This window comes from Myripristis murdjan, chromosome 12 (genome assembly GCF_902150065.1).
Source record: "Myripristis murdjan chromosome 12, fMyrMur1.1, whole genome shotgun sequence".
Classification (NCBI taxonomy): domain Eukaryota; kingdom Metazoa; phylum Chordata; class Actinopteri; order Holocentriformes; family Holocentridae; genus Myripristis; species Myripristis murdjan.
Genome location: NC_043991.1, coordinates 16,275,121 through 16,294,176, shown reverse-complemented (window position 1 = coordinate 16,294,176; position 19,056 = coordinate 16,275,121). Strand labels below are relative to the sequence as shown.

The 19,056-nt window shown below is 39.4% G+C and overlaps 1 protein-coding gene across 4 annotated transcripts in view; it reads right to left on the bottom strand.

The window, feature by feature from the left end:
• Positions 1-52: 52 nt before the first annotated feature.
• The window catches only part of clip1b (CAP-GLY domain containing linker protein 1b), a 29,479-nt gene continuing 10,475 nt past the window's right edge, over positions 53-19,056 (bottom strand). For all 4 annotated transcript variants that reach the window (XM_030065604.1, XM_030065603.1, XM_030065606.1 and 1 more), the window contains 13 exons: positions 17,485-17,646; positions 17,082-17,177; positions 16,590-16,647; positions 16,341-16,438; positions 15,108-15,182; positions 10,414-10,520; positions 6,794-6,839; positions 6,533-6,576; positions 4,635-4,722; positions 4,330-4,495; positions 4,096-4,148; positions 3,214-3,326; positions 53-2,209 (listed from right to left, as the gene is read on the bottom strand). In XM_030065604.1, coding sequence (XP_029921464.1) covers positions 1,975-2,209; positions 3,214-3,326; positions 4,096-4,148; positions 4,330-4,495; positions 4,635-4,722; positions 6,533-6,576; positions 6,794-6,839; positions 10,414-10,520; positions 15,108-15,182; positions 16,341-16,438; positions 16,590-16,647; positions 17,082-17,177; positions 17,485-17,646 — 1,341 coding nt within the window. In that variant the 3' untranslated portion in view covers positions 53-1,974. The remainder of the gene's footprint in view (positions 2,210-3,213; positions 3,327-4,095; positions 4,149-4,329; positions 4,496-4,634; positions 4,723-6,532; positions 6,577-6,793; positions 6,840-10,413; positions 10,521-15,107; positions 15,183-16,340; positions 16,439-16,589; positions 16,648-17,081; positions 17,178-17,484; positions 17,647-19,056) is intronic.

Genomic DNA, 19,056 nt, shown 5'->3' with positions numbered 1-19,056 from the left:
TTAATGCTGCTGGAGAGGTAGTAGATCTGCCCACGGTGCCCTGTGGGTATTAAGCAAAGACCTACATAATGCTTCTGCCTTTTTTTTTTTTTTTTTTTAACAGTATTGCAGTATAAAGAAAGTCATAGAAAAAAAGCACAAAACAAGCAGACATGGTCTATTTTTCCCATGTTATTCCTACTGAAATGTTAGGAGTATACAGTACATAGAAAACAGTGACATTGTACAATGCGTCCACACCTGTAAATGGTTTGAACACTTTGTATAATGCTAAGAAACCATTTATAGGTGGTGCCTGAAACTTACATATATAAAACATTGCACGAGTTAGACGTATCACTTAGTAGAAAGTACACAATGTGTTAAAGTCAATATCTATCAAAGTGGGCTTTCCCTGGAGTGGAAACTTACTTATCATACAATGTCAATCTTATCAACAGGGCAGAAAAATAAAATACAGTACACATCAAAGGTATTTCTGTTCCATGGCACTGTGTGCACATTTACCAGAAGAGACTTCTGATCATTATTTACAGACAAGTGTCTGGTTAGTCACATACACTATATATTGTTACACTGAAAGATTCAATATGATCCAAACTTGTGCTTAAGAACATTAAGATAATTAAAATTCACATTACTATACAGGTATAACTTTAACGGGACAACATATGAAATCCATAAACAATATAAAATGGGGTTAATCTGGACTGACCTTCATGCTAACACCTGACATCTGTATTTTGCGTCAGAGTAACTATTTTTAAGCCTCTTGAAAGTTGAATCTTTAAAGTGGACAGTGCAATACTAAGTTACTACAGGCTTCTATAGTCTTCATCTGGGTGAGTTCCTGTAACATCTAACAGTGTGTTTTAAAAACCCATTTATAATAAAGTGGTCCTAGTATATACTATACACTAGTATCAGTGCTAGCTTATTTTCCTGTAAGAATATTACTGTAATTTGTGACAGATTTTGAATACACCAATCTCATATAACCAGACAGAATAAATAACATAATTTCATCATCAGCTAAAACAATTCCTCGGTAACTCTTATTTTACAGCGGCCTCGTCTTGTGTATGCTAACCTGTGGAAAAGAGTGTAAGTACACAATAACCATGTGTAGCTTAATGCGTATGTATTACAAACACAGCATTTTGTTACTATATTGTGCTGTTATACTATTGTAATGTTAGCATATACATTGTTATGTACCTGTCTAAGGGAATTAAACAATATAATTATGTACTTCAGTACTTTTCCATAGGTTAACACTTCAGTTAATACACAATAAAGCCTTTGTAAAATGTTACTGAAACAAATGTAAAACGTCTTACATTGCATTATTGGTTTTTAGCCTCAAAAATAATGGAATGTGATACAGAAGACAGGAATGTTGGAGAGGCATTATGTCTGGTGCTTAATTTTCCCTTCAATTTTAACTGTGCTTATCTGTGCTTCCTTTTTCCTTGTTAATTAACAAATAAAGCCCATTAGGAACTGGATGTCCATCATCACCCATGATGTATTTAGACACAAAATAAAAAGCAAATAACACACATTAAAAAAATAAATGGCAAGTGCTGAGGATGGATCCCTTCTCTTATAAACATAAATATTGCACAAAAGCAGCATATTTGGACAAGCATTCTGCATTATATTCAGAACAGCTTAGCTTAGGAGAAAAGATTAGGAGTCTTTCGTGGGATAAAGGATTTAGATTAGGAGAATGGGTGACAATGATATACATAAATACAATATAAAAATACTTATGGAAAATCTGTTGTTTGGCTGTGCAGGGCCTAATGTCAGGCATGTTGAGCTGGACTGTAGGAAGTGTAGTAAGGGAGAGTAGCAGGAGCCGGTCAAATTGAGATTGAGATGAACGGGGCAAAGTGAAGGGAAGGGAGGGTGATGGTTTATTAATTACAGTTAGAGTTCTTCCGTCTGGAGATGTCAGTGTGGAAACCTCTAGAAGGTCTGATCATCGTTGCAAGACTCTGTGGCGTGTCCGAAGGCCTCGCAGATGTCGCAGTAGGGCCTCTCGTCGGCTGGGTTGCCATGGTAGGTGGAGTGGGGTACAGAGTCGGGGCTCTGGGCCTGGGTGGGACAGTCCTCTGTGTCATGGAGGTCAAAGCAGTCGCAGATATCACAGAACAGACGTGGAGGAGCCTTCTTCTCCCGCTTTGACACGCCTTCGCCAAGCCTAGATGACAACAGAGAGGTAGAAAGACTTCAGAAACGAATTCACTGCCAATGAGGAGTCACTGATAATCCATCCAGACAGACAGACTTCTCAAAAGACTCCTCTTTGCAATAGAGATGTCATCATTATAATGTGAAGATCAACCTCGAAGCCGAGGTATCAATTAACATCACTTATAAGTGAAGTGTATTAAGGCTTCAAGCAAAATAATTACTTTGAACCTGCAAGACTGCATAATTGTGCTGTCCCATAAAAAAAAAAGAAAAAAAAAAAGAAAAATCTGAGCTGTATAATTGATTCAAATGTTATGTACAGTATATGGCTTAAAACTCACATTTGGGAAATATATCAAAAAGAGTTTAAACACACTAAAACACTTGAAAAAACCAAAGGCAGCCCAGATATAGATGCATGGAAAGACAGCTGTTTGGATTAACCAAGCTTAAGATCATGGATAAAAAAACAAACAATGCAATTTTCTCATTTTTGATATTTTCCACTCTATTTTCATACCTCAAACAGTTTTTAATGATATTGCAGGTTTGTCAGTAGAATCACTAAGGGCTCAGAAAATGGCAACTGTAAAATTGCTCAGAGTTAAGACTTCCTTTGGGTATTCTGTTTTTTTTTTTTTTTTCTGTACAGGGTGCTCAAATGTGGAATACACCACCATGTGCAATAAAATTAATCCAAGTTATTAAGGTTTTTAAAATGAATGTTAGCTGAACCAGAAATAGTAATGACTTACTTATTTTATTATTTTTTGTCTTTGCATTTCTCATTTAAATACTTCATAATTGTATGCAGCTTTTTTTCTCTTTTGTCTGTTTGAGAAAAGCATAACTAAAAACAGCAGCTGGAGAATGGCACCAGCTATAATATCTGTATGCAGAACATTAGTTACATCAACGTGTTTGTAAGCAGCTGAAGTAGCACTATGTTAATGTGCATTGCCTTAATCAAATAGTCTCGTCAATAAATGAAATTGTGTGGGTGTGTCTCACCCGTCTGTCTCATCATTGCCATTGAACTCAGCCAAAGCCATCTTTTTCAGCTTGATCTTCAGCTCCTCGTTCTTCCGCTGTAGATCCACAATCACGCTGTTCAGGAAGTTGATCTGATGGAGACAATCATAAACAGTCAGACAGATAAACGTAACATTTAAAATTATAAAAGCACTCTTTACAGAAATATTAATCTTCTCTTGAAAATGGGACATACATTGCACAATCCATCATCATATGAAAGGAGTCATTCCACATATGCAGCTGCCCATGCAACTCTACAGCCACCAGATACAGTTGATCTCAGTGCTTTGCACTTTATCACTGCATATCAATTACATGATTACAGTTGTGATTTATATTAGATAATTGGTTGGTCTTATTTGAGAACAAGAAGGGATTTTCACTGTATTACATTGATCCGCAAAGTTATTTTAACACCCTGCTTGCTTTTAAATCCAGTAACTGCAGCGCCAGATCACAGGATGAGTTAGTATTAGATAATCCACACACAAGTACAGAACTCGACAGGGCCAGGTTCTGTTACTTTGCACCTTATAAATAGAAAGATCAGCAAAAGGCTTTGAAATTAGGCTCACTTGTTCCCCTGGGGGCTTTTAAACCATTACTTTCTGACACCTTTGATGCTGTAATTGTTTCAGTTTTTGTAATGTGTAAATGAACTGTATGCGTTTCATTTTTTTTAAAGCATATTTTCTTGTGCTTGGGTCTCTCTTGAAAGAGATTTCAGTCTCAATGAGACTACCTGATCAAGTAAAGGATTCCTTCAATCAATCATCACACTGATATGCAATGACAACATGGACCAAGAAGTTTAATCGAGAAAGAGATGTATTTTGAGATGATTTCTGCCAGTTATACCTGTCCCTCGGCAAACTCCTTTTCTTCTCGCAGCTGGTCCAGAGCAGCATCGCCTGCAGATGCACAGTGAAAATGAGAAAACATGCTGACAAACTCAAATGTTGCTTATGATTTCATTAGAAGACCTAGAGAAATGTCTCCTAACCATAACAGTGTTTATACTCTGATAAAACCTAACGTAATGCGTCGGGGGAGATTTGGAGAGTTGTGAAGAATCGCATCACGTCTCCTCACCTGAAGATGCAGCTTCCCTGTCCTCTCCCTCTGAGGCCTGCGTTCCCATGAGCCTTTGCTCTAGGCTGTGAACGCGGCTCTGCAACTGGGCTTTGTCTCTCTCCAGAGTCTCCACCGCTGACTGCAGGGTCTTGGCCATGGCGTTTTCTCCTCGCAGCACTGCGATCTACAGGGACATCAGTGTTCAGCAATAACCATCAAACAGATAAGTCCCTTACACTGTTCAGTTTTCATAAGATCAAAGACGTGTTCCTAAGAAACAGGAGGACAGACTGAAAAATATCTGTGTGTGAGTGTCTGCGTACCTCATTCCTCAGAGTTTCAAGCTCCCGGTCTTTGTCTGAGATTAAAGCTCCAGTGGATTTCTGGAAGTTTGTTTCCCCTTCTTGTTCTCTGCAGAAAGAGATCACTTGATACAGAAGTCCACACCAAACCGAACTCTGGGACTGACAGAAACAGTGCTTTACTCTCTATGTGTGTGAGTGTGTGTGTGTGTGTGTGTGTCTATGTGTGTGTGACAGATAAAGAGAGACAGAAAGGGAGAAAGGAGCTTATGAAAACAGTGGTTTTGGAGAAATAGACTTCTCCAAAGATCCACAGACTTAAACTTGAGATGAATGCCAAGCAAAAAACAGCTGAGAAGTCAACCCAAATAATAAGCAATGCTTTGTTTAGCAAAAACAAAACTCTTGGGATGCGTTTTCACAATATCTCATTTAGTTTTTATCATTTCATTTGTGTCAAGTCAACTCAAAATCTTGCATGATACTTTGAACCTCCTGAGATTTCCTTCTCTCACTCTCCTATTGAAAACAACAGATAATGTAGCATGTGGAACATAACCAAAGTTCAAATCCAACTTGTTCCTGAATAAAAGCAAGGTTTATGAAGTTGTAAAATCCAGCATCTGAGAATAATTACTACATTTCATTTTTAGTACATGCATAAGTTACAGCCAGAAATGTAAGTCATCTCTTGATTAAAAACAAAAGTGTATCAAACTACAATATTAAGAACTTTTCTCACAGCAAAAACGACAGAAGCAAGAGTCAACTTGGCTGTGGCTCAGTAGATTAATGGTACTGTGGATCTTACCCACCTGCTTCAAAAATAATTAATAAAGGCAGTGGCTGCGCGTTCACATCTTTTTCTGAACCAAACTTGCAAAGTCATTATTAGATGACTCACCTAAAATATCCCTGTTAGACTCAAATCTTGATAAATGTTAACTGACACAAAGACAGGCACACTTTCCCTCCACAGCTGTTATTTCTGCTCAAATTCTCCATCACCTCTTAATTTAAACAGTCACTTCCTCATCATACCGCCTCTTTTTGCTTCTCTCCAATCTTATATCACAAACCTTGATCCTTAAGCTGTCATCTTGCCTAACTTGTCCATCATTTCTCCACTCCTCAACCACTCAATCTCCACTTCCATCACTGCTCTGTCATCAGCACTGCTAGTGGTGGGATGTACAGTATTAAGGATGGCTTAATCCTGTGATTAATCAACAGATAAGTAAGACTACCTGCAGACTCTGTTTCTAGTCTAGACAGACAGAAGTGGCCGTCATAGATTCTTTTGATTTCCACTTTTAGAATGGGCTTCAAATAGCCTAAAAATGTAGGAACTAAGGCCATTTTTTAATTTAACAAGCTAATGGCAAGCTTTCACTGGTGTCAAACATAACTTGATACATTATAAAGGCATAAATCTCACTGCCCTATCAGATGTTCAAAATTCTGTCAGAATAAACTGTGTTGAAATCTTTAGCCTGTAGCCTTTTCAATATCATTGATTTCTGTTTCTGTAACCTGTCAGTAACTTTTGTTATTTTGCAAAATGTAGATTTAAACAATTTATTTCAAAAAGTATGTCGCAAATAAATTTGACATGACTCTGGTTTCTTGTCAAACTATGAATATCAATTAAACAATAATGCAACACTAATATTGGAAATGTGACACTTTTTCTAACTTGTGATAATAAAGTTGGCATTAAAGCAAATGCAATGCAAAAGATGATGTGTCGACCACTAAATCAAAGTAAGAGGACAACAGAGCGTTAGAGTCCAAAACAGCTGAGATAACAGACAGTGCATTTGGCAAAATCAGGATGCTTAATGGCTGAACAATCATATGTGATATACAGTAGATTCATATAAGAAACAATTTGTAGTGGTTTGTCCTTTGCTTCTTACCTGTCTTTCATGTCTGGCTGTTGACTGTTACGATCCTCGTTGTGCTGAGACATAAACAAACACAAATACAGAGGTATTTAAAAACAGGATTAAACCGTCTCAGCCGAAACAGTTCAGTCACAGCAGGCAGTCGAGCCTCACTATGCCAAAACCTTCTAATTAAATCCGGGTTCCTGGCTCAGCAAACCATGATCTATTACAAGATGAAAAAAAATTGTTCATATAAAAAGATTTATGAGAGACTTTAGGAAAGGTCAGTACCTCCTCAAGGTGCTGAGACTTCTGCGAGGCCAGCTTCAGCTCCTCGCTGAGTGGAGGAAGGAGAAAGCAGAGGTGACATATTGGAAATGCTGCGCTGGCTGTGATCCATTCAATTCTCGGTGACATTCATGTCGCGATCAATGTAACACATTCACAGGCTCACAGAGAGAGCCTACTAAAACCGTTTAAAACTCTAGTGTGGTGCCAGATGTTAACCGTCTGTTCACATCTGCTAAACACACAAACAAACATGCACCCACTCAAACTAAGAGCCAAAGCACATGAGATCAGGATCTAAAGGATTCTTGTCGAGGTGCTGATGCACCTGCTCAGACCTTTGTGCGTTTAATCTAATAAAAAAAAAAATTCTGAAATACATATGTAAATGTTTAGGTGCAACAATAATGGCGGCACATGACCTGGTGAGTTTCTTCCAATGCGTAACAGTTACAGCTCCATGGAGGGAATGCATGCATAATATTGCATGCCTAGAGAAAACATGTCATCTCATAATGTGCCCAATTGTGGTCGTATGTTTCACAAAGTATTTTCCTGAAATACATAAATTTAAGAACTAGAAGCAATCTTTTATGCATGCTTCTTTCTCCAAATGTCTTTTTGAAAGCACCTTTAACATTTTATATTTCATTAAATAACAAAAAGGGCCCAGTGCGCATATTGACATATTCCTGTAGAAATACTGCAAATATTCATTAAAGCCAACCAAGTCTATGAGAAAATTCATCGGTTTAGCAGACTAAAATTCAACCTGGTCATAAATTTAAGTTTTTCAATAAGTGATTGCATATTTTCAGCCTCAGATAAATTCTATTAAGCTCATAGACAATAACAGCTTGGATTATAAACATCAGTTGATTCAAACTTACTATCTCATCTTTGAAACCACCAGGCTCACTGAAATAGCTCAGATATGTAATCTACTGACTAATTCTCATCATTCAAAAAGCCATCTGTCTATCTATATCTGCAGCTTACATAGTACTGTGCGCTCTTTTAAACATCTTAAAGGCTTTGAATCTTGGAAAACCCAGGGTCGTTTCCATACACAATGTCAAGATCCTATGGTGATATAGTATACTTATTTTTATAGTATGCTTATGCTTATTGGGCGAAAAACAGAGAATATATATGAAACTGTATGGAAGCACTGTTGAAAATAGTGCTTTCTGGTAATTTATGAATCTGGATAATCTGCGGCACCAAATGATTTACTAGAAAAATCCAGTTTAGCCCCATTTGGGTCAACCTTTGGATTTGTGTCATATGAAGAACTCTGAAGCTGTGTGTAACAAACAGACCAGTCTGGGCGCCATCTGCGTGAAGAATTTAGCTGCCTGCTGTATAATTACATTCACCATGCCTCTATAGCATCATCCCCTCAAACAGAGCAAGGACAAGACTGATTTAAAGGGGAATGCCACTGAAACACAGTATAAAAAAATCATTTTACTTCTACTGCATTCAATCTGTATAACACTGTTGATTTTTGTGGGGGAAAAAAAGCAGGAGTAAACTGAAACTGATGTAGACGAACAGCCAGTACAAATTAAATTTAAACATAATTATAGATATAAAATGAAAAAACTGACTTATGTTTCCCAAATAAGATTAATGTATATTACTGTAAGCAGTACCAGACTACTAGCATATGTCCAATGAAAATACAGTCTTTTCAAGAATATAAAACAGAAATTAAAACAATTCTGAAATACTGGGTTTAGACTAATAATGGTGATGATCCACTTGACCTCACTGTTTGCCCATGTTTTTATTTGTTAAGAACGTCACTGACAGTAAAAGCCAAATGCAGTTTCTGCAAAGTGGTTGAGCTGTGTGTTTTCACTTTTCACCTTTTTTTTTAACTGGTTCCAACACATCTGCACTTCACATGGCACTAACCAACACATGCCAACTCAAAAACACTTGTCTGAACTTCGGTGGTTACAGCTGTTCTGTCAGATAACCACAAAGCCACATTGACACCCCGAGCAAACAAACACCAAACAAGCAGCGGCACACACACACACACACACTGAGGTCATAGTGAGAGTAATGACCATGTTGGAGCCAGGCGGTCCTAGGAGGAGAGACGGAGGGATTACATAACAGCTGAGGAAGGACGTGCCTCGGATAGGATGGAGGAACACATTGTCAAGACAAAAATGAAGGGTGGGGGCTGGGAAAATACCATGCAAGAGACACTATGCTCAGTCCATATCAGAAATTGGTCTTTAGCATTAATATCCTATATATATTTAAAAACAGACAAATTACAGTGTGTAGATATTAAGGCACTTAAGTGGCTGCTCTAAGAGCAGGATGAAGTGGCCTCTCACTGTGTCTGTGTATAATTAATAGCTCCAATTAACAGAGATGTGATGGCATCCTCAAGCTCGACTAGTCCTCCTCCAGGATGCCACACACTGATGACTATAATTCAGCCAGTAGGATCCATCTGGAGCTCTGACATCACAGCTCAGGGCCTTGATGACTCAGGGGAGGTGTGGCAAAATGACTGCTTCAAACACACAAACACACACTGCATACTTCTGCACGTGCACACATCCAGGTACACACCAGGCTATAAATAGATCTCCACAGGCCAGAGATCCACCACAACCACAACAATGCAGCAAGGTAAAACGCATGCTGCAAAGGATGGGATATCTTAATCTTACACTAAAAACTGTCTAATAAAACAGGTAGCTTCAGCTGAGCAGCTGGCCAAACATATATTTTTCATGCAAAGTGGAACTGGCTGCTCTGCTAAATCATGTGATAACAATAAATGTAGCCAATTATCTAACTTGTTTCTCCTTTTATTTCTCTTGCATGTGCACAGTTTTTAAAAGTTTTCAGTCAGCAAATGTGTTGGAAATCACTGCATATGGGGCTGGGCAATATTGATACTATTTCAATGTCATGATTTGAGACTAGATACCATATGGGATTTTGGATATCATAATATCATGATATGATGTAAGTGCTGCCTTTTCGTGGGTTTAAAGACTGCATTACAGTAAAATGATGCAGTTTTCTGAACTTATCTGACTGTTTCAGCCATTCTAGCCTATTTGTCTCTAGCTGCTTGGTCATCATATCCAAAGTACTAATGACTGTTTATCAAATATCTTATGAAATATCTTATGAAAGCACCAGTGGTCATCGCTACAATATTGTCACAGTATCACTACGGGGGTATTTGGTCAAAAATGTTGTGACATTTGATTCTGTCCGTATCACCCTGCCCTATTTATAGAGCAGTCAATTTAACAGAAAGGGTTTTACTTGCTGTGCACCTGCTGTGCACAGCAAGTAAGCACAACCACAGTTAGAGCATCCTCTTGAATTATGTGGTTTACACAACCATTTCAACTACATTTACATAAGGTACTAAAGAGTTAGTGGAGGAAGAACCTCAATGATATGAATGAAATGTACGCTAGACCAGTAAGAATGACAATGTGTCCCTTCCTATGATGTACCAATTCTCTACAATAATCTTGAAACAGCTTCAACACACCAATCTAAGGTACAGCTAGCTGGGGTCACATTTGGGCAAGACACAAGAGAGGAGAAAACGCATCATGCGAACTTACATTTCCTTGCAGAGAACTCCAATTCGTTGGTTTTCTGAGCTGCTCCTCTCCTTAGAGAGACTGAGCTCTTCCTGGTATTTGGAGTTCTGCTGTTTCAGAGCCTCAAGCTGCACAAGTCACAGAGATAAAGGACAGGAAAGGGAGAGAAAAAAAATATTTTAAAAACAGAACAGAACAACAAAGCACGGCACTCGAGCATATATTCCTATCTTTATGCTTCTCTTTAACCTTTAGCCACATACATGAAACATCATGTGTGTGGATGCATCCTCATTTTACAGTCTCACACCAGTTTGGAGGCTGTTGACTAAAATTATGCTGAAAGCAAACCTGACTGCAAAAGTCGTTTTAACACTCAATCACAGTTTTTTCTCTCTTCTGCACACACCAGAAACCACAAATCAACGTCACATTTCCACATATCATTAAAGACTTTTGCCTCTTCCAAAAAGCTATAATTAGACTAAATATTCTGGGCCACCAAAGTTAGAACAAAGATTACGCTTAAAATAGAAAATGTCCTGAGACACCATTGATACCGTAGGGGGGCAGCTGACAGAGGGAACTATTCTCTGAGAAGTTTGAGACACAAAACATTGTATATTATTACCACAAACCCAGAAATACCACAAGCTTTTGCGTGATTGTAGTTATCAGATCTCTTGTGTTGACAGGTCAAGTCTGACTGCTCTCCAGACACGTGAACTGCTGTGATCTCACCAGCTTTAAAATAGCACTAATCAATAATTAATTTAAAAGACTAACTACAAGTACGGCTTGCCTTCAAAGCCTTCACTGCAGCGGCCATCAGACAGATATGAAAGCCGTATGCATAACAATCCAAACTGTATGGGTGCCATGTACAGCAAGTCTCTCTAGCACATCACCACCACTGTCCACAGTTTCTCTGTTGCCTTCCGAGTGAGCTCATGATCAGAGTTGTAGCGTCTAACACTTCAGTATTTATGCACATATCAAAGGTGAGAAATAGTCTCCAGAGCGTATGCATGCACACACACACACACACACACACACACACACACATGCACAGAGAGTTATCTGTATTGCCTGACTGAAAATGCTGCCAAAGCCTGTCTGAGCCTTCAGTGTTTGTTTATGGTCCATGCCTGAACTAGATCCCTGTCAAATCCTATATAAAGTGCATCACCACCCACCCACAATCACACATTGCAGCACCCGTCTGCAGGAGCACATCAGAATAAGTCAAGCAGCAGCAAGACTACACATTAAAAAAAATTGAACCCCACATCTTCGAACCACCTCTTTGTACTTGACATTAAAATGTTGAAGCGGGTCAGGACTGCCCTCAGTCGTTTTTCCTAGAGCCTGCGCTAAAAATGCAAATTCTCTCAAAGGTGGAACTTAAACAGAAATGTCAGGTAAACCCAATGGCATAAATGTGGAGTATAAACACCAGACAGAGCCAAGACAGCATGCTGGGATGTGCTTAATTCATTAAAGGTCAAAGCACAAATGAATCTCTGCAGAAAAGAGATATTAAGGAGAAAGCAATAAACAATAAACCCTACCTGATAGTGAGGGGAGTAGATGTTGCTTGAGTAGCCCTGATGCAGAGCAGCTATGTCCATACCTATGGAGCTGGCACTGAGCTCACTGCCGCTTCTCTACCTAGGTCAACCAGCTAAACACAGTAGCGTTGCTGCTCCCCTGCCACTTCCACTCTACTGATGACATACGCAGACAGACCGACACAAACCAGGCATCAATAAAGCATCGGCTTACATCCCCCGTCAAGCACGCCTCAGAGAGAAAAAGAGAGCGTCGCCTGACCAACCTCTCTCGTGCTCACACTTGCATTAAAGAGGCAAAGCGCTTCCATTATGTAACCCCTCACAGGCTCCTCCCACATTCACCCCCCACCTTCTGCTGCTCACAGTTTGGTTTCCTCTCTCTCTCTCTCTCTCCCCGGCACCATCCTCTCCAAGCTTCACCATTCATTCACTGTACCTAACATTAGAAAGCGCCAGCTGCTGTCTGCTTGTCAACATCGCAGTGCTTTACATTGCAGAGGTACGATAAAATTGGCTGCCATTCATGCCACACACTCCTGTGCTGTATTACTATGTACTGTAGTGTCGGGGGCCGTTTGTGTCTGTGCACCCGCTTCCAACAGATGTCTGAAGGCACAGGAAAGGCAGATCTTGAGTCAACCATCCATTCAGTAAAACAATGTTCTGCTCAACCAGGCATCACTGCATACACACACATACACACACTCCAGCTCACTCTGACATGTGCAGGATTACATCACAGCCTAAGGGAACATGAGTGAGGGAGGGAGACAAGGGGCAGACGTAAGAGCATCCCTACACATCAAAGGCACTACAGTGTGTGTGTGTTTGTGTCTATCAGAGTGTTTTCTTCCCTCCGTGGAGCTATAACTGGTGCTATTCAAGACTGTCTCGATTCAACAGCATGTTTGTTATTACTGAATAACATAACTGTGTTTCACCAAAGTACCATATACAGTGGTCCCTCGTTTATCGCGGGAGTTACGTTCTAAAAATAACCCGCAATAGGCGAAATCCGCAAAGTCGTAAGCTCTATTTTTTACAATTATTATAGATGTTTTAAGGCTGTAAAACCCCTCACTACACACTTTATACACTTTTCTCAGACAGGCATTAACATTTTCTCACGTTTCTCTCTTGTTTAAACACTTTCAAAGTTCAAACCTTCGTAGAAAAATAAGTCCAGTATTATAGAATGAACGCATTCTGTACTGTACAGGAGACACGCCATGGAAGAGATTGATTGACAAAGGTCTACAGTCCCTTAGCCAATCAGGACGCAAAACACAATGCGCTGTAAAAAAAAAAAAAAAAAGATGCAAAATTGCACTAAAAAAAATCCGCGAAACTGCGAGGCCGCGAAAGGTGAACCGCGTTATAGCGAGGGACAACTGTACCAAAGTTTTGAATGTTTGGACCAACAAACCATTCTGCAAATCATGCAGGACGTCCTCAAGATTTCACAACATAAAATCAAAATCCCTCAAAATCCCCTTTTCAAATTTGATTTTTTAGTGGCAACACCCACTTTATAATCTTCTGCTTCTGCAGCTAACAAAGTCATCAACATTCATCAACCACAGAACTGATAATTCTCTGTGCAAAGCAAATGTTTCCACAGGGACTACTTTCCGGTGGAGAGACTGTTTCAACACCCAGTTTCAAGTCATCAAAACACAACAGTGTTTTATGAAAATCAATGTAGACGACTTTATTATGGTGTGGAGATACTGGTGTGAATAAAGTTTGAAGTCTCTCAAAGTTCATTTTCATATTGTAGTGGAATGAACGGATACCAATGGCTGGATAAAAGGGAAGAAAACTGATGCTTTCAGAAAAGATTAGCAGAAACGTGAGGCATATACATTTTGTAGATTTTACGCTACTATCCTTTAACTGGTGCAAATGGCAGAACAATCTCTTATGACACAATCTCTTATGATACACAACAAAAAACTGGAGTCTGATATACCGTGAGAATGTAATTGGTTGTTTGAGATTTTATATCTCAATGCATTTTGTATAATAAAAGTGCAGACTGATTAACAGGGAAGTCCTACTGAGAAATACTCAGCTCCAGTGGTCTCACAATCTATTCCAAAATATTTCTTTCTGAAGCTGCAAATCTGTGTTAATGCACAGATCAGAGGTTTGGACAAATACTTTTCTTTCATTTCTCAAAGTATGGAACAGCAGCTTGTTTAAATCATGACCGAAGCATGGTAGTCATGTTGCGGTGCTGAAATACAGTGTGAAGAGATGGTTCATGGAATAACAGAAGTAGCAACAAATGCAAAGCAACCAGCGGAGAGCAGTAAAGCCTGAGGCTGATAGTGTATATTCCTCTCGATTTTCTGTGTCAGTGTACGTGTGTGTGCACTGTATCCCTACTCTAATCTCTTATCCATTTCTACTGCCATCATGAGACTGACCATCTGGAGCGCACAGGCTGCTGAGGTTAGTGGGCCCGCGCAACAGAGACATGGAAGTAGGGTGATTACGAGAGGGGCGAGACAGAGCAATAAAGACCGAGCAAGACAAATACAGATATTATTGCAAACATTTGGAAAGGGGGCGCTAGAGAGCCACAGATTAAATGAATTGTTGCAGACAGACCACATTTAGAAAGTAGTGTGGATTAAGCAAAAGTGGTAAAAGTACCAAGGCACATATAAAATGAGCGTCACTGAGATGAAGCCAAGAGGGTGAGAGGGAAGAAAAAGGAAAAGCAGTGGAGAAAGAATGATGGCCCACAGCATTTCATGCATGGCTGATTTAATGTGATGACCAGTACTTGCACAGTCATACGCTGCCAGTGTGGGAATCCTAATGTGAATATGAAATAAAAACCCTGCAGGCCGGATAGGCTAATTTTATACATGTGCACATGCACATCCACTCGCAAGGATGCACACCCACTCGAATAAACATGTACACGTACATACAAACACACATGATGTTACACAAGACACATTTGTACTGAGCAGAGAAAATGCTGGAGCCAACATTCCATTAAAATTAGAGGACCAAGAAATTAAATGGAATTTAAAATAGGACTGATATTTGCCTGTGAATGACAACATGCTGACATCAGCGACTGTGAGATTCACAGTTGTAGTGTATTGTATATTTCCTGCTTACCTGAGTTTCGAGTGTCTTCTTCTCATTAGTCAGCTGCTCAAGTGACTGAGCTGTGCACTCAGAATTCTCCGTGGCCTGGAAAACACAATGGGTCATCAATAATAACTACGTTTAGCTTAACATCACCCCACACTGGCCACTGCAAAATCTGAAAGTCTCTCCAGTTGATCTGTTTTAACTTTCATTTAACCAGGCAGAGAAACGAATGAAAACTCATGTTTATCCACTCTCCTTATGCTCTATTGATGAAATGTAATATTCTGAATTTTTTCAAGTATATAGACATAACTGTAGCCAGCAATGCAAGCCTTCATTTTCCTATAGACTGATCATGTTTTTATCAGTTTTGCTGTTTAATAATTTTGTCAAGGAATCGTATATGAAGTATTATTTAATTTGGTGATGTTACCCAAAATCTGTCAGTTTTCATCATTATACCCTTTTTTATAACTTTCTATAATGATTATATAACAATTTTGTTCCCATCTCGTAAATATTGCAAGCAACTAAGGGAGAGCACATATTAGTCTTTGCAAAATTTTGTGAAGTTTAAATAAAAAATGAGTACTGGCTGGTAGCACTGACTTATTAAACTCAAAGAGAGAGGGTAATATGTGCATGTGTGTGTTAGTACAACACTAACACATTACGGCCTGTAGCCATAGTTAGCTTTAGAGTGAGTGTGCTATAGTCTGGATGAAAGCACCCTAGTAACGACTATTATTTTAAGGAAGATTATTTACGGAAAGGTTTCCATGGAAAACCTTGTAAAAAAAAAATACTTTGTTGTGAAATGTCAATTTTTCAATACATGGCTAAAATAAACTTCCTAGAATACCACCACTAATTGGTTGAACTCTGTTGACAGCCAGCAGCAGTTTATGCTTGTCAAGTGGGTCTGCTCTGGTAGGAGTTGGCAAATGCCAGAAAGCTGATTCATCATCTAGAAACTGCATTCACAGACAGTTAGCTCTTGGCGGAGCCAGAAGTCAAACTCAATTCCCAGACTGCAGAGAGAGACACATTACCTCTCAGGCTCTTTTGTATATCATGTAAACATAGCAATAAGCGGCCAAATTACATCAGGTTAAGATGGAAGGTGTCATTGTGTGGCATTTGTAGGTTTCAATGCTGCTGTGTTTTTAATTTAGTTTTATATTGTACCAGCATCAAACTCTGTTACATACACTGAAAACTTATTAATGACATTAATGACTACAAATGTAAACCTACCTGTGTCAGCTGGTCTTGGAGCTCTTTCTCTCTGCGACAGCTCTCCTCTTTCTGGGTTTGGTTGTCTTTCTTTGCCTGCTCCACACTCTTCTCCAGCTCTAACACAAAATACACATCAACTAACATTACTAATCACCAGCCTTTCTCCCAAAGAGATTCCATAATCTGTCCTAACAGAAAAACAAAGAACTTCTCTAAGGTGCATAACCAGTATGCAGTCAAGACAAAACATCAGTCTGCTATGTTTACCTTGCATGGTTTTTGCTGTTCTCCGGTTCTCCTCCTCGGCTGTGTCAAGCTTTTGTCTCTGAAATGAAGAAAGGGCAGCGTGACTACAAGCTAAACAGTTACATAGTAACATTCTCTCACCTGGAGCTAGCCAGGGAAAGATGACTGTATCCAGAAAACATGCGCGTTTCGTGCATAAAACGCTGCCTCTCTTGAGGGGGTCACTTTCATGATGCCCAAGAGCAAATATTTTCATGTAAGCATGGGGGGAAAAAATAGCAACTCTCAACAACTCTACAGTTACAAGCATTACCCTGAACATCATGTGAATGTGTGTCTCTGTAACGTGGAAACAATCAATTATCAGATATTTCTACAGTATACTCGACACAACACTGAAGCAGCAACTGATTTTTGTTCATGTATGATTTTTGTGATTATTATGTGCTGACTGTTTTTCTTTCTTACATCTCGTGTATGTGAGTGTGAGAAAGTGTGAGTGTGTGTTCTCACCAGGCTAGTTAGCTGCTGTTCTAGTGAGCTCTTATCTTGCTGTACAGACTGAAGCTCTTTCTGTTTGCTCTCCAGGTCGACACTCAGCTCACTGATCTGTAAGCGACATATGGAACATACAACAGGGGACAGGATGACCCAAACACAGGTACATCTGAGCAGAGCTGTAAATTATGCATTACGGGAGTAGCTTAAACAATCCACACTTATCAAGGACCTTGCCCTAGTTAAATACAGGCTGACATGAAGTATGTAAATAGAAAATGCACCAGTTGCTACAATCACACCATAAATCATACAACCACGACGCCTATGAGTAATGCATTTCCCAAGATAACACTTTGGTGCAGCTGGAGTCGGTTTTTGGAAAATTTTTTCACTGTGTGTGACAGCCTTCACCAACCTTTTTCTCCTGAGTTTGTGCCTGGGCCTTGAGGTTGCTGAGCTGCTGCTGGGACAGAGATACGGCATCCTCTGTCTGCTGGGAGGCCCTCAGCCTGAGCTGCAGATCAGCCACCTCCCTCTCCAGCTCCATGATCCTGGACCGCTCAGACACTGTGGCAACCTGCAGGGAGGATGCAGACAGAAAGCATAAAGGCAAGGGAGAAGGAGAAGGACTGAGAGGAGAAAAGTAAACAGTGGACCTTGTGTCTAATATTAACTATAAATAAATACTAAAAATGGTTTAACCTGCTTACAGTACAAAATGGGTGGATTCAGCTCCATCAGAATAATTCAAAGATTAGTTTCACAGCGAGTTACCGGTGTTGTATGTTGCTTTATTGTAAAATAAGTTGCCCAATAATAAAGGGATTGCTGTTTCACCTATGGGAGCTGCACTAGTGTTATCTAACGCCTTTTTGATCTACCATCCCTGACAGCCATCCAGTGTGTTGCAGCACATACAATAGTGAGCAGGTTACCTCTAAGTATGAACAGAAAGAAAACTGGCTATAATGTGATTGTGTGAATAAATAATTTAGATTATCTGTCTCATGTAAAACAAGCTTCTCTGCTTGCTAGAATGCCCTTGTATACAGGCAATAATTATCTCCCCAATTCTTATTTCTCCTGTATAATTCTCCTGAGTCCTGCACTAATTGGTTTTGCACTTGTTCCCATATTTACTGACTGTGCCAATTGTTTGAAATCAGTGCAAGAAAGCTATGTGAAAAAATTACAAAGCATTTGTGTTTTTGCATTACCTGTGTTTCCAATTTATACATTAATACAGTGTTAAGAAATTAATTGCAATGTCTACAATTAGTCACTTCTGCTGTTCACCAGAGAAGAATGCATAACAGAAAAGATAGGCCACACCCTTATTAATAAGACAAATAATACATTTTTCACCAGGCAAATAACTAAATGTTATTTTTTAAGACTGGAAGTTTAAATGAACTATTAGCTTACTGAATTTGACAAAAATATTTTTTCTGTTGGATTAAAAACATATAAATATGACAGCTAAACATTTCAGTTTTGTTTTTTGTTTTTTTGTTTTTTTAAAAAAAAGCACCGCAAAGAGATGCAGGCAGAAACAGGAATTATTGCATTAATTTTAGGGAACTGAGCAGCCCTCACTGCATGAGGAATTAAAGAATCCATTTCCGTCTGAGTGACTCTAGGCTAACAGGCGAGCTCATCACAAAAACAACACTCCAGTGCTCAGTGAGGACGACTGGTGGCTGCGGGAGCACGACTATACACAGACTTCCAGTGATATCCTTCAAGCCTTGCCAAGTGTTTTACTGACATTTCGGGGCAGACCCTGGTCACAGACAATACACAACACAGACTTTTTTTGTGGATGTTTGAACATTTTGGATCCTGCACCTCATGTCAAACTCCACCGGACACCACAAAGAGAAACAAGTGCAAGTAGGGATGAAGTGACTTGCTCAAGGTCTTTTTTTGCATGGCAGGAAGTTGGTCTCATGGGGGTTCAAACATTGGTCCATCTGGTTACAGGACA